Genomic DNA, 16,264 nt, shown 5'->3' with positions numbered 1-16,264 from the left:
TACATAGAACAAGCCTGCTAATAATGTCAGTGTCAAGTCTGTTTTCTGAAACGTCTGAGGCGATTCCAAAGGTGCCGGTTGCTGTTTGAAAATACACACACCCTAAAATCTCATTACTTCCATTGTTTAAAATCAGGCAAAGCCCCTGACATGGAGATAGTCAAGGCTTCCTCTGGGGACATGTTCAGGATCTAGGCTGAGCCTGATTTCTTTCCTTTTTATGTGGGGGCAAGGGAACAGGAATTTATTAAGTGCCTACTATATGTAAAGCACTATGCTAAGCACTTTACAGATATTATCTCATTAGATTTTCACAACAAACCTGGAAGATAGATGCTGTTATTACACTGATTTTTGCAATTGGGGAAACTGAGGTAAACAGAGGTTAAGTGACTTCCCTAGGGTCAGACAGCTAGAAGTGCTTAAGGCTGGATTTGAATTCAGGGCCAGAGGTCTATGCACTGTGCCACTTAGCTGCCTCCTAAATTTAGAGCTGGAAGGGACTTTAGAAACCATTAAATCCAACACCTTAATTTTTCTTTCTTTTTTTTGGTGAGGCAATTGGGGTTAAGTGACTTGCCCAGGGTCACACAGCTAGTAAGTGTTAAGTGTCTGAGGCCAGATTTGAACTCAGGTCCTCCTGTATCCAGGGCCAGTGCTCTATCCACTGTGCCACCTAGTTGCCCCTCAACACCTTAGTTTTACAGATGAGGAAACTTTAGGCCAGAAGGGGAAGAGATTTCTCCAAAGTCATAAGGGGAATAACTGAGATATGAACCCAGGTCCCTTACCTTTTTGTTTTGTACCATGCTAGATGTCTTAATAGCATATCACATTTGGTGAGTCCAAAACCAAAGCCATCTTGTCTTCAAACCCACCTCCCCAGGACATCTAGGTGTCAGAGTGGATAAAACACTGGCCTTGGATTCAGGACCTGAGTTCAAATTCGGCCCCAGACACTTGACTTCTTTTCTGTGTGACCCTGGGCAAGTCATTTAACCCTCATTGCCATGCCACCCCCTCCCCCCCCAAAAAAGATTCAAACCTACCTCTCATTCTTATCTCTTTATTTTTGCAATAGTGCCACCTTCCTCCTGGTCTTTGAGAGTGTGACACCATCTTTGATAGATGAGGTTGACTTATGCACTGCCAGATCTAGCTCAGCATTTGGGAGACTCCAAAGGAAAGTGTGGGAAAGAAGTATTAGGCTATCTACAGAACCGAAAGTCTTCAGAGCTGTTGTGCTGACCTCATTATTGTGACTTATGCAAATTTAGAGACATCTCCACTCCAAATGTTCATATGGACTATTTGTACCCAACTTATGGGAGTGTCTTCCAAGCTCATATTGGTCTAATCAGCCCCAGTTGAACACAATGTACCTTGATCTCAACTAGTGATGACATTTTGGTCCTCCTCAAGCATGAAGGACAAACAATTATCAACCAGATTTAATTAGTTGGTTTTTTTAGAAAGAGGGGGCAGCTAGGTGGCTCAGTGGATAAAGCACTGGCCCTGGATTCAAGAGGACCTTGAGTTCAAATCCAGCCTCAGACATGTGACACTTACTAGCTGTGTGATCCTGGGAAAGTCACTTTACTTTCATTGCTCCCCCCCAAAAAAGTATGTCTTTTTCAGTATCTTGTTTATTACTTCTCTTTTTTTTGCAAATAGGTAGAATGCTTCATCCTCAGTCCTCTGGAATTTTGGTTTGTCATTGAATTGATCAGAATTCAAGTCCCAAGGAGGCATTCACTAATGTGATATAGTAAGAACGTTTGGTAACCCCCCCCCCAAAATCTGGGGGCATTCTCTTCCTTGTACACAGAAAGTCCAGGGGAAAATGAGCTCATGCTTACAAAGCATACCTTATAGACTGAGCTTCTCTCATCCCAGGGATTTTCTCTCAATCATCTGACCATACAGTTCTCTCCTCTATGCTTCTAGACTGGAAGATGTAGGTTCCAAACTAGCATTTTATTTTATACAAAACCCACTAGATAAAGCCAAGTTTCCATGGCCAGTAGCAATAATACACCAAGTTGAAGTGATGTCTTTGGTTGATTGATTCAACAGGACTTTCTAGACTTTTTTTCACATCTATTTCAAACCACTGAATAATTGATTCAATCTAGATGTTCTCATCTGATGAAAGTGTCAAGGTTAGAATATTTTGTTTGTTACTTTGATTGACTCAATCAGCCCCAATCCTTAAATAAGGTTTCCAAGGTGCTAAATAAATAGAGTGTAAGCAATTTTGAAGGCAAAGAACTTAGTGTGGTGGAAAGAGCTAGGGGCTTGGAGTCAGAGTGACTCCCAGTCCTTCTACTTGCTACCTGGATGACCTTAGGCAAGACCTTTACCCTCTCTAGGACTCAGTTTCCTGTAAATGAAAGAATTGAACTAGATATCCCCTCAGATACTATCTAGCTCTAAATATAAGGTCTTGTGATCCTAGAATATTTTCCTTTTGTCTTTGTATCACAAACACTCAGCACAGTGCTTGGCACACAGAAAGGACTTCATACTTACTTCACTGAACTTGAAATATAGTGAGTGACCCCAAAGCTTTAGTGCCATTTTAAGCTACTAAAACTTAATATATGATCTCACTTGAGCCTGTAAGGTTGGTGCTACAGGATATTATTAGCCACATTTTATAAATGAGGGAAATCAGGCTCAGGTTCAGTGACTTGCCTTGATCAAACAGCTAGTAAGTAATGGGATTTGATCCTAGGTCTTGTTGGTGCCAAGTTTATCACTCAATCCATTATGTCACCAAAAGTGCCCACCTAATACCATGTAGGGTATCACTGCCAGTTAAAAAGACCCTAAGATTCTGAGAATCAGCTTGAGTAGGACAAATTGTCATCTCCCCATAATAATTGCATTTTAGATGTCAAATTCCCAGCAAGTTCCCTTGGTTTTGAGCTCTCCAATCAATGACTGATTATCAGCTGGCCTTAGCCCATTCTATCCTGGCATCCTCCAGACACCCCAGTAATTGATCCATCCTGACTTTTGGATTATATTTGTTCTTCTCTTGCCTTCCCTTGCCTCCTCTATACCCAGTAAGGAAGCCCCCTGACTGAGAGTCTCTTTATTTTCAGCACGTGTCAGTTCTGCCTCAAATGAATGTTGCCATGAAGTCACACTTCCTCCAGAAACCTTGAATTTCAGTCCAAAAACTGTATGATCTAGAATCAGTGTTTTTTGTTGTTTAGTCTATTAGTCTTTCCTCATTCATTGTGATCCCATTTGGAACTGGGGTTTTTTGTTGTTGTTTTTGGTTTTTTGGTGAGGCAATTGGGGTTAAGTGACCTGCCCAGGGTCACACAGCTAGTAAGTGTCAAGTGTCTGAGGTCGAATTTGAACTCAGGTACTCCTGACTTCAGAGCCGGTGCTCTATCCACTGCGCCACCTAGCTGCTCCCCACTGGAGTTTTCTTAACAGAGATATTGGAGTAGTTTGCCATTTCCCTCTCCGGCTCATTTACAGATGAGGAAACTGAGGCAAACAGGGTTAAATGACTTGCCCAGGGTCACATGGCTAGTAAGTGTCTGAGACCAGATTTGAACACTCAGGTCCTCCTGACTCCAGGGCCACAATTTAAGCCACTGTGCTACCTGGCTGGGACCTCCTATGACATTTACTACCTGCATGATGTTGGTTTCCCCATGAGGTACTTGGACTGGATGACTTCAAAGCCTTCTTCCCGATTTAGTCCATGCTCCTATGGCCTCTTCTGGGTATCTTAGAGGCAAAAAGCCATCTCTTTTTCCTCTGAGTTCTTACAATGCTTTCCCTGCTCCTTAAAGAATTACATTCAGCTATGTATTGAAGTTATTGGTGTTTTTGCTTCCCCTTCTTCCCCCGACACCGACCTCAAATCTCAATCTCCCTCTCAGACCTAGGACAGGGCTCTGTACAGAAATGCTCTGTCAATGGCTACTGAATCGAATTGATTGGTTCAGAGCAAGGCCTTGTGAATGAAGGTGACTTTCCAGTTCATGAGGACTCCAAGGATGGTGAAGTGAGTAAGTAATAAGGGAGATATGATATTTCCAAAGATAGATTTTGGTCAGTTCTCAATGTTTTCCATAATAATAATAATAACAGCTAACACAGCACCTATGTTATATGTGCCAGCCACTAGTCCTAAGCATTTTACAAATATCTCATTTGATCCTCACGGTAACTCTGGGAGGTAGGTGCTATTATTTTCCCCATTTTACAGTTGAGAAAACAAAGGCCAAGAAAGGTGAAATAGGGGCAGCTAGATGGTGAAGTGGATAGAGCACCAGCCCTAGAGTCAGGAGTACCTGAGTTCAAATCCGCCCACAGACACTTAACACTTACTAGCTGTGTGACCCTGGGCAAGTCACTTAACCCCAACTGCCTCACTAAAAAAACAACAACAACAAAAGGAAAGGTGAAATAACTTACCCAGGGACACACAGCTACTAAGAATCTGGGTGGGATCTGAGTTCCAGGCCTGGAACTCTATCCGCTGTACCATCTAGCTGACCATTTCCAGTAAATGGTCTTAAGCTTTGAAGAGAATTTTTGAGCAAATGAATAAATTAATGCAAAGCCCGGAGAGAGAAATTTGAAAGTGACATAGTCCCTGCCCTCAAGGATCTTACGTTCTATCAAGGAGAATGACACCAATGAAAAGGGTTATGGACTGAGAAGCTACAGAGATGATGAGTGGAGCAATAGAGCAATCAAATTATAGGCCTTTTCTAGAGGCAATTTTAGTGTTGGTCTGATTACAGTTCTCAGAGCCAGAGGTAGGAGGGAGAAGGGGGCAGGGGAAGCACAGGATGACAGGGAAGAGAATGGCCTGGGTGAAGATGAGACTGTATGAGAGGAAGAGCACGGTTGAGAGGTTTAGCTCCCTCCAGGCATGGGCTCAAGCCCATGAGAGTATGTGGATGTGCCCCAACACCCTCCCCCAACCACCTCCAACCTCCAGATCATGGAGTTTGCTCAATTCTCCAAACCTATAAAGACTAGACTGAACCTAGAGTTAGACAAAGAAAACAGAGGGGGCAGAAACAAGTCTTTCTTCCTCCCCTCAGGGCTCTTGTGTTCTAAGTAGAATAGGAATCGAGTACATCAGAGCTAGAAGGGTACTTAGAACACAGGACATCATAGATGGGATGGACCTCAGAACAGGGCTGTCAGGGCTGAGAGGACCCTTAGAACACAGGATGTCAGAGCTGGGAGGTTACTGAGAATTCATCTCAAGCCCCTTTTTACATATGGAGAAACCGAGGCTCAATGAAGTGAAACACGTTGTCCAAGGACACACAGCTGGTTAGGGGCAAAATTGGGAATAGAGGATCTACTGATTTTTAGTCCCAGGATATTTTTACCACACCACATTAAGAAGGTCTCTAACCTTTTTTACCCAGCACTTCTCTGGTGCTTGCTTTTCCAAGATGCCCTTTTCTCCAGCAGGAAGGTGAATGAATACAAATGTCTGTATGTGTTTTGATACATCTCTGTATGTGTGCACAATTGTGTGATTTGGACAATTATACAGAGGTTCACAGAGGTATAGCCCTTAGTCAGACTGAAGGTGAATGAAGCCACATGGAATACTGGAAAAAAAACTGGCTTTGTGGTAAGAGGATGTGAGTTCAGATCCCAGATCTGCCACTTACTAGCTGTGTGACCTTGGGTAAATCATTTGAATTCTCTGGGTCTCAGATTCCTCATCTGTAAAATGAAGGGGGTGGACAAGATGGCCTCTAAGATCCCTTTCTGCTTGAAGTCTATGATCCTCTGTTATTATCCTCATCTTAGAGGGTCTCATGTGGATGATAACAGTGAGAAGGAACCTTTCCCTTCCCTTCCCTTCCCTTCCCTTCCCTTCCCTTCCCTTCCCTTCCCTTCCCTTCCCTTCCCTTCCCTTCCCTTCCCTTCCCTTCCCTTCCCTTGTCTTATCTTCCCTTTACATGTCTTCCCTTCCCTTCCCTTGTCTTATCTTCCCTTCCCTTGTCTTATCTTCCCTTTACATGTCTTCCCTTCCTTTGTCCTTTCTTCTCTTTCCATTCCCTCTCTGTCCCTTCCTTTCTTCTTGTTTCCCCTTCCATTTCTTCCCTTATCTTATCCCACTTTTTCTTCCCTCTCCTTTCCTGACTATTCTCTTGTCTTCAATCCCTCTCCTTCGTTCTATCCTCTCCTTTTATTCCCCTGTTTCTTTCTACCTTCTTCTCTTTCCCTCACTTAGAAAGGAATGAAGAGACTTCCAGTTTCCTGCCCTGGAATCTGAACATCCCTATTTCCCCCATGGGCACCCTATCACAGAGCCCCTTAGTCAGCATTCAGATAAAAGAGGCAGGCTGTGGATCCATTCATTGCTTCCTGCAAGTACATTCACAGCTCTGTCATTTAACACTGTCTCGGCTTAAGAATTAGCCAGCACTCCTGACAAACATTTTTACAAGCGACTGACACTAAAAGCCCCTCGCCCAAGGGGCATTAGCAGGGAGGACAGTGATCCTAGTCTCTGAAAAGGATAATAAAAGCTTGAGGAGATTAAAAGTGGCAAAAGACAGCAGAGTCCTGTTTGTGCAGGAAAAACTGAGCCATTTCTTGGAGCCTCTGTCTGGTTGTGATTCCTGTTGTGTTTATTTTCATAGGCTGATCACATCTGAATTGTCTGTGTAGGTGATTGGAGATTGTTAAGACTATTGCTTGACACCAGAGTGGAAAGAGTTATACCTCCTAGTGAGAGACAGTGGCTTCCCAAGTGCAAAACTCCAACTGGCTCATCTTGCATTTTAAAAATCTCAGAGATTACTAGAATCCAAGAATTGGTAGGGGTTTCAGATTACATCTGATGTTACCTGTACCTAAAAAAGGACTCCCCCCCCACAACACCTCCAGTATATGGCCATACAACCTCTTAACCTTTAGTGAGGGAGCCCAGCATCTTTCTGATATCCCATTCCACTTTGGGATGTCTCTAATTCAAGGGGTTCTTAACATGGGGTCCATGAACTTGTTTTTTAAGAAATATTTTGGTAACTATTTCAATATGTGGTGTCCTTTGTAATCTTATATATTTTATTTTATGCAATTAAAAGCCTTATTCTGAGGAGGGGTCCATAGGTTTCACCAGACTGCCAAAGATCAGTCAATAAGCATTTATTGCCTACCATGTGGAAGTTACTGTCTGGAACACTGGGGATACAAAGAAAGGTAGAAGACAGTCTATGCCCTTGAGAAGCACACAATCTAATGGGGATGACAACATGCAAGTGACTATGTACAAGCAAGATTTACAAAGGATAAGTTGGAAGCAATCAACAAACAGTTCCATGAAACAAACAAGCACAAATATTAAGAATACTTGCTTTGTTAGGAAGTGGTTTTTTTTGTTCTTGGGTTTTTTCTCCAAAATTTCTCTTCTTTACGTGGGAATCAAAATTTCCATCTTTAGTTTCTACCCATTGCTCCAACTTCTGCCTCCAAAGCCAAGCCAAGCAATTTGATCTTCTCTTCCACATGCTAGCTCTTCAGATATTTGGAGTCAGCTGTCATCTTTCCAAGTCTTTATTTCTCCAGGCTAAGCATCTCCTGATTCTTATCTGACCCTTATATGTCATGGACTCTGGGACCTTTGCCGTCCCAGCTGTCCTTCTTCAGATACTTGTCAATGTCTTTCTTTAACTGTGTTGCCAAGGACTGAACATCATGATACAGATGTCTGACTAGGACAGTATCCAATGGGTACATCACTCCCCTAGTCCTGGACTCTATCCCTCTCAATACTGCCTAATATTATATTAGCTATTTCGATGACAAGTTTTGATTCACATTAAGCCTGGAGCCCACCAAATGCTGCGGATTTTTTTTCAGATGAACTGCTATCTTTGTCTGATCCCTAGCACTTATCATTGTGCCTGTCACTTAGTAGGCTATTTATAAATGCACTGATTTGACTTGGAGGTTTTTGGTTGAGTGGAAATCATGATCTTTTTGCCTTTTTGACCTAGAGAGAGATGGCAACATTCAATTTATTTCAGATCAGCACTTACTGAACACCTCTGAAATGTAAAAGGCATTGCCCCAGGGCATTGGAGAAACACTAGCCCTGCCTTCCTGCAGCTTACAATCTCCTGAGGATACAGAGGATTTTTCCTTTAGGGGCTCTGCTGGGGCGAAGGAGAGATGGATGCAGATTGCAAATGTTCAAGCCAATCTGAAATAGATACAGATTTCATTTCCATTATAATAAAAGGAAAATGAGGTTTTTAGAAAGAAGTCATTGGGAGCTGGGAGTCCTGCCTGATGCTGTGGTACAGCTGCTGAATGTGTTTTGCATTCTGTCACTGGGGAGGCCAGCAGGGGAGGGCTATTAATTTGTTGACTATTATAGTCGGCCTGCCGCTGATGATGCTGTCTAATTGTATTTGTAAACTTGAGAATGTGTCCACCCCAGGGCCTGGGTGATGAGCTAAGGGTTCATAATTTGGAGAAAGAAGATTTTCGCATTCCATCTCATAGATATGATGGGGAAAGGAGTGAGAAACCTTCCTTTTTGCAATCCACTTTAAAAAGACAATTATTTTCATTTAAAAGCATGAGCATCCCAAGCCCACCTCAAACTTGGAGGCAGAACACTGGAAACTTAAGAACACAGGGAGGCAGCAGATTTCCCTTGGTTGCTGCCCAAGCTTCTCTGTTTCTGGAGGAAGTAAAGTCTGTCTGCCTGTAGGAAAGTACCATTTGACCTTGGTTTCTATCCTTCCTGTTCTTGGTCCCTTCTTCTGTGTCCCAGCTCACTTTACTGACAGTGACACCAAAGTGTGCCTCAGTGCCACTCTGTCTGGAGAATTTGGATGGGTTTCTGGGTTCAAATTCTTCTTTTGCTTCTTGCTACCTGCGTGACCTAGGGACGCCATATAAGCTCTCTGAGCTTCAGTTTCCTCATTTGCAAAATGAGTGGTTAGACCAGAAAATAATAATAGTTAGTATTTATACAGAGCTCTCCAGCTTGCTTTATTTATTGTTTCACTTGATCCAAACAACAGGTCTGTGAGATTCTATTAACCCTATTTTACAACTAAGGAAACTGAGACCAAGAGAGGTCAAATAATTTGTTCATGGTGTCATAGCTAGTAAGTGATTGATGTAGGAGTTGAACTCAGATCTCCTCCTCCAAGTGAAGTTATATGATATAACTTCCTCACTTCTGTTAAGTGTATCAGCATTAGTTTAGTCTCCAAGGTTTATAACCTTAGTATAATACTTGATTCTTTATTCTTCTCTCCCCTTCCCCCAATTAATTGCCAAATCTTGGCATTTCTACTTCCAAAGCATCTTTCTAAAATCTGTCTTCTCATTACTCACACAGCTGCCACTTTGGTCCAGACTCTCATCACCTCTTGAAGTCTCCTTGTTCAAATCTCTTCCATCTCTAATCCATCGTCAATACAACCACTAAAGAAATTCTCCTTAAGCACAGTCTACTATTCAACAAGCCCCACTGGTTTCTTATTGCCTATAGGAAAAATATAAACTCTTCTGTTTGGAATTTAAAGCCATTTACAGCCTGACCCCAACCTCTCTTTCTAATCTTGTTATACATTACTCCACTTCACACTCACTATGGGCCAGTCAAACTGGTCTTTCCTCTGCTTCTCACACACTCTTTCTTTTTTCCCATACCTTCAAACTGGCTGTCCCCCTATGTCTGGGATGTTCTCCTTCCTCAGCTCCTCTGTATACAATTTTTCACTTCCTTCTAGACTCAGCTGAAGCATCATCTATGCAAGGCCTTTTCTTATCCCTGGAAGTACTGGTGCCCTCTGCCTCTGTCTTACATTTACCTACCTTTTATTTATTCTCTATATGCTTATATATGTGCATGTCTCCTTGGAAGAAATAGGATTATCGCATATAAGTTCCTTATAATTCTTTGAAGTAGGAATTGTTACAATTGTTGTTTCCCCAGAATTTAGTATAGTGTTGGGCACAAATCAGGTGCTTAATAAATGCTTGTTGATTGATTGATCACCTACTGTTTACAATATCTTCCCACTTACTTACACAGCTTCCTGGTCAGCAGATGCACAGTTCATCACCATTTTCAAACTCGAAGACTTTTCATCTTGGCAGGATCTATCAAAAATTTGCACTCTACTAGCATAGCCTTCAAAAACCTAGATTCTCCTCTAGGTCATGATGAAGGCTTGGAGTAGTGGCTTCACTGATTTCTATTTTTTCCCACTTTAGTACACGTTTATGATTTTTCATAATAAAGATTTTTGTTTAAAGTTTTGAGTTCCAAATTCTGTCCCTCCTTCCCTTCCTCTCCCCACCTCCCCCTAAAGCAATAAGCAATCAGATACAGGTTATACATGTTCAATTATGTAAAACATTACCATCTTAGCCATTTTGTATGCAAAACTTGAATCAAAAAAAGACAAAATGAAAGAAAGAAAGTGAAAAACAGCATGCTTCAGTCTATGTTCAGTCAATATCAGTTCTTTCTTTGGAGATGGATTGTATGCTTCATCATCATTAGTCCTTTGAGATTGCCTTGGATCATTGTATTGCTGAGAATAACTAAGTCATTCTTAGTTCTTCATTGAACTGTTGTTCAATATTGCTGCCACTGTGCATAATGTTCCGGTTCTGCTCACTTCACTATACATCTGTTCATATAAGTTTTTTCAGGCCTTTCTGAAATAATTCTGCTTGTCATTTCTTATAGCACAATAATACTTCAGTAATTTCTAAATTGATAACCAGGTCTACACTATTTAATTGTTCGGTTCACAAGTGACTGAATTCCATTCCCTCAGTGACAGTAGAAGAACATCAGGAAACAGAAATTCAATTACCCTGGATTAACGAGACTGAAGACTTTGAAGTATATGAATTCAAAGAATTGAAAATTCTGTCACATTGTCCTTCCCCTTTATCCCAAGTTGATTCAGGTGGTCATTGTTGATTATATGAATTCTTTGTGTCTTTCTTCATACACTTTGATAAACCACATGCCATAGTGGATAAGGCACTATCTCAGATCAGATCTCATCTCAGAAAGATCCAGCTTTCAATAATGCCTCAGACGCTTACCAGTTGTGTGTCCTAGGGAAAGTCCTTAAACTTTCAATGTCTCAATTACCCCATCTATAAAATGAGGGGGTAGAACTTTGTGCCTTCTAGAGTCCCTTCTACCTCTACCTTTAGGATTCTCAAATCTGACTTGAGGATCAGCTCTTGGGTTTCAATGGACTCTTTTTTTTTTTTGGTGGGGCAATGAGGGTTAAGTGACTTGCCGAGGGTCACACAGCTAATAAGTGTCAAGTGTTTGAGGTCAGATTTGAACTCAGGTCCTCTTGAATCCAGGGCTGGTGCTTTATCCATTGCACCACCTAACTGCCCTTCCCCCCAATTTATATTCTTGGAGAAATTTCCAAAAAAAAAAAACCCACTGAGACATGTGGCTTACACAGGATTACATGGACAGTAAGTGTCAGTTAGGAGTTGAATCCTGACCTGCCTGGTTCTGAGGTAAACTCCTATCCCCAGCTCTATGCTGATTCTCAAACAACATGTAAGCAGAAGAACAAAAAACAAAGCACGTGCAAAGTTATACAGAGGAATTTAAAAAGAGCAAGGGTACTAATAGTTGAGAAGATCAGGAAAGTTCCTGCTCATGCTGTAGAATTCCTGTATAATCAGGATCCCAGTACCATTATAGGGGGAAAAACAAGGTTCAGCATAGAGACGTACTTGACAGACTTGCATGTATTTGTCTTAAAGCTAAAAATCCAATAGAGGCTAATGTCCAAATTTCCATTGTCAACTCCAGCCATTTGTTTGTTCAAGACAAATACACCTTTGCCTTCGTTGGTCAGTTGTATCTGCCAGTAAGTGATAATATAATTATATTTCTCTCCCCCTGCCTATACACATTTCATTCCTCAGGAAGAAGATAGGTTTAGTCAATATTTTCCCACTCAGTTGATTACAATCATGGAATTAACTTCACAAATTATTACCAGAGTCAACTGGTTTGTGAGCTGTATGCCAGTGAGAAGACTAGGCAAGACTGGAATTCAAATCTTGTTACACAGACTTGCTAGCTCTGTGACCATGGGCAATTCACTTAATATCTGTTAGCCTCAGGTCCTTCATCTGTAAAATGCAGATACTGCTTGCCCCTAACTCCCAGGGTTGCTGTAAAGTTTAAGTTTGCAAACCTTATCATGCTATATAAATACTAATGATTATTATCTTGAACAAACAGAACCCTGATACACATACTTGATAACTCAGGACTACCTCCAAATAGTATCATGTTTAATAAAAGTCTGATATAAGACAGGTAGTATTTTTGTCCTTTCAATCTAGAGTTTAAATAGGATCGCTGTGTGTGCTTGATTCCCTGTGTACTGATGATAACAATGGAAAGCTGCTTCTTCAGTTGGCCATGCCCACATCAATGGATATTACAACAATAGTCTGCATTATTTAAGCACATTTAACAAGACAGATTCGAGCAGTCGGTGTATTAAAAAGGGGGGAAAAGCAAATGGCTATTCCTGAGGAGAGTATCAGGAAGCACAATTTGTCAACAGGGAATCAGTGGAATCAGTGGAATTGAAGCACTGTGGGCCCACTATCCCTAAGATCTGTTCCTTTCAGCTGAGGGTTCCAACTTGTTACTGCAGTAAACAATTAAGGGGCCTTCACAATAAACTCGTTTCTCCATATTCTTTGGGAGAGGAGAAGAAGTAGGGAATAACAATTTCTGTTAACCAAAGCCCCTCCATTTCCTTCCAGAGGAAGAGGAGGGGGGGGGGGTACTCCAAAGCTCCAGGTACTCTATTGTGCCCTAAACATGGGCAATTTTGGCCTTTGCCAAATGAGGTGCTGCTGATTCTTGTTGGATTTAGTTCAGGGAGCAGGTCCCTGCCAGATTTATCTCAGTCCTTCTCCTCTCCCCAGAATAATGCCATACAAAGAGAGAGGTCCTGCCCTACACACCACCAGAAGAGGTGATCTTTCTCTCAGGGTTATTTAAAGAAGTCTCAGGTAAGTGGTAACCAGAACGAGAGATGGGAAAAGGGGGGTGGGGCAGGAGCTATGTGACTACTAAATGGGTATAAAGATTTTCCCCACAGACACTCTCCTTTGGGCATTTCTTATAACTCCCACAGACATGGCTGCAACCCCGCTGAAGGGGAGGGGGCAAAGCGGACCACGGTGACAGAATTGAGAAAGGCCCTGGCACAGACTTGTCTTATCCCTTCCCTTTTGTCCCTTCCGTCTCAGGGAAGGCCAAAAGTGCCCCTCACCTGGAGCTCCCAGAGGATGAAAGGCGCTCTCCTGGTGCTGGGTACAGGACTAGCAGAATTGGGGGCTTCCCGGGAGGGTATTTCCAATGTCCTTAGATGCCTTTGGTTTCAGAAGCCCAACTGTGCGTGTCTAGCCTGCACCTTCCACGGGCAGCAGAGCGCTGTTAACTCGTTGCACTAGGCTGGAGATGGCCTTGCCCCCTGACCGGGCCTGCTCAGCCCCGCTGCGGCTGTCCCAGCATCCTGGGTGCCCTCGGGAACCCCGCGGGCAGGGCCTGGGCGGGCAGAAGAGGGGCGGAGAGGGGCGGGGACTGGGAGGAGGCAGAGGCAGAGGGGGCTCCGCTATGTGCATGCTGATGAGTTTCTAGGCTGCCGCGTCACTCCGCACCGGCGCTGTGGCTGTGGGGCGGGCAGGAGCCGGCAGAGGCTGGGAGCGCGCGGAGCCGGCCAGCCCGCCGCCTCGCCCTCGCTAGTCTTCCTCCTCCGTCCCTTCGCCCCTGGACCTGGCCCTGGCCAGCCCAGTCCTGGAGGCTCCCGCAGCACCCTAGTGTCCCCGGGCCCAGCTCTCCCTGCTCCCAAAGCCTCGGCTCCCCACGTCTTCGTCTCCCAGGGGCTGCAGGCTAGGCTGCGCCCCTCCTGAGGATGCCGGCTGCGCTCCGCGCTGCGCCCTGCGCCCTGAGCTCCAGGCTGGGCAGCAGCGGTTCGGCGGGCGGGCGGCTGTAGCTGCGCAGCCCTCGGGCCGTGGGCCAGAGGCGGCGGCTGGGGCCGCAGGTGTGACTGGGCCGGCTGAAGGAACGTAGAGTGGTGCTGAAGGGGACAGCTCCCAACGGCTGCTCTCCCGGAGCTCCACACTCCGCCCTTCCCTGCCCCGCCCCTCCCCGTCCAGGGTCCAGCCGCGGACAGCGGGCACAGCGGGCGCAGCGCGGACTCCGGCGCCAGCCCATGGTGCCCGGGGCGGCTGGCCGCGCAGAAGCTGCGGCGGCCAGCGGCCAGGCGGGGATGCCCCGCGGGTGAAGCAGCCCCCGCCCCAGCCGCGTTCATGGCGGTGGCCAGGAAAATCAAAACTTTGCTGACGGTGAACATCTTGGTGTTCGTGGGCATCATCCTCTTCTCCGTTTATTGCCGGCTGCAGGACCGCTCCCAGGAGCTGGTGCAGATCGTGCGCAGCGCCGACCGCCGGGTGCGCAGCCGGCACTCCAGGGCTGGTGTGATCCTGGACCGGGAGGCCATCCTGCAACGGCTCGACCACCTGGAGGAGGTGGTTTACAACCAGCTCAATGGTGAGCTGCGCGCGGGACCAGGCCAGCGGCAGGGAGGAACGGGGAGGGGGCTGGGAGCCCGGGAAGGGCGCAGTGAGAGCGCGCCGCCACCCCGAGGGGGCGCGGGTGCACTGTCCCGCCTGTGTTGCACGGGGAAGAGGCATCAGAGACAGTTCTCTGGGCATTGGTGGGATCGGGTCTATATTTGAGGGGAAGGGACACCAGACTTTTAGCTCTTTTAGCTCTTCCTAGAAAAGGAATCAACCTCTAAGAAAGGGGTAGGGGTGAACGGAGAAACTAGATTCCTGGCATCTGTGCTTTTCAGGTCTCTGCTTGGAATGCGAATCCTTCATTGATTTACTCAGTAAATATTGAGACAGGGATCACTCCAAATTGGCATCGTGTGAGAACTTTTGAGATGGTTCCCATAGACTCTTCATGGCAGGAAAGGACGTTGCCTGGGGAAGGAAGGTGCTGCTTGCTGGTCAGCAGCTATAAGGTGAAAGGCTAGGGAGGCAAGTTACTCTCTCCCTCCCTTCCTTTAAAAGAAATGATAAAGTAGGGAAGCGGGAAGAGGGGCTCGAAACAAAACAAAACAAAACCAAAAAAGGATGGAGAGCCAGTCCAGAGACACGCAGACGTAACTGTGGTATGTGAGGCATCCACTGCTTTCGGGGTTTCTCAGGTTTAGAACTTGCCCTCGAATTCGCTTTGATTTCCCCCAAAACGAGTGTGCTGCTTTCTTTCCCCCATTCCCATCCCCATAGCCCCATTCCCCACTCTTTTGCAAACTGCCCACATTGAAGCCATATCAGGAAAGCCTTCAATAAAAAAAAATTAAATTAAAAAAATTCCTAGAAAACTGGGGCAACAGGCTAGGAGTAGAGCAAACTCCAAGCAGAAAATTCGGGGAGGGTGATTGGCATATTATTACCTGCAGGCAGGCCCCTGGATGAAGCTACTTTGGCAGTAGTGACTTTAAGCTTCAGGGCCCTTGAAACATCCATTATAAACTCGGCTTTAAAATGACATTGAACTTTCTTCCATCGATTGGTCAGGGGAGGATCAGTCTGGAAGATAAATCTATATTAGTGTCACTGTAATTCACACTCAAGTAAGGCCAGATGATGGAAACCTGCACTTCCCTTGCTTTGTACTGCAGGAAGAGAAAGGGGTTCTGTGATGGTGTTGGTATTGGAGGCGGGGTGGGATGCTGGTTCTGTGATGTACTGAGGCACCAAGGAAAGAAGAAAGTTTGTGTGTGTGTGTGTGTGTGTTTACACTATTAACAGTTTTCTGTAGTGACAGTTCCAGAAAGATTGAGAAGGGCTGCCTTATGTTTATACACCACCAATCTCCTACCTGTAAGTTCCCCCCATGCAGTAACAGCAACAGAGAAATGTAGGAGGGAGCTGTCTGGGAAGGGAGCTCCCCCTGGGAAGGCAGAGACTTCTAATCTGGAGCTTGCCATAATAGATTCTCTGATGGAGTCCAGGAAAAAGAGGATCCAATCTTACAAATGGAAGGGTCATCTAGTCTCACCTCCTCCTTTTACAGATCAGGAAATAAAGGTCCACAGAGATGAAGTTGTTTGCTCAAGGTCATACAGTCTGTGGAGGAGCCAGAATTGGAATCTTTGTTCTCTGACTGTAAATCCAGCACTTTTCCTACTAT

General features: G+C 44.7%; 1 protein-coding gene across 1 annotated transcript in view; it reads left to right on the top strand.

Annotated features, from left to right (window-relative positions):
• Positions 1-14,219: 14,219 nt before the first annotated feature.
• The window catches only part of GALNT9 (polypeptide N-acetylgalactosaminyltransferase 9), a 307,798-nt gene continuing 305,753 nt past the window's right edge, over positions 14,220-16,264 (top strand). The window contains exon 1 of the mRNA XM_043977028.1: positions 14,220-14,611. Coding sequence (XP_043832963.1) covers positions 14,371-14,611 — 241 coding nt within the window. The 5' untranslated portion in view covers positions 14,220-14,370. The remainder of the gene's footprint in view (positions 14,612-16,264) is intronic.

The sequence above is a fragment of the Dromiciops gliroides genome, chromosome 1, assembly GCF_019393635.1.
Source record: "Dromiciops gliroides isolate mDroGli1 chromosome 1, mDroGli1.pri, whole genome shotgun sequence".
In the NCBI taxonomy this organism is placed as follows: Eukaryota; Metazoa; Chordata; class Mammalia; order Microbiotheria; family Microbiotheriidae; genus Dromiciops; species Dromiciops gliroides.
The sequence above is the reverse complement of the archived record's forward strand: the minus strand, read 5'-3'. Positions and strand labels throughout refer to the sequence as shown.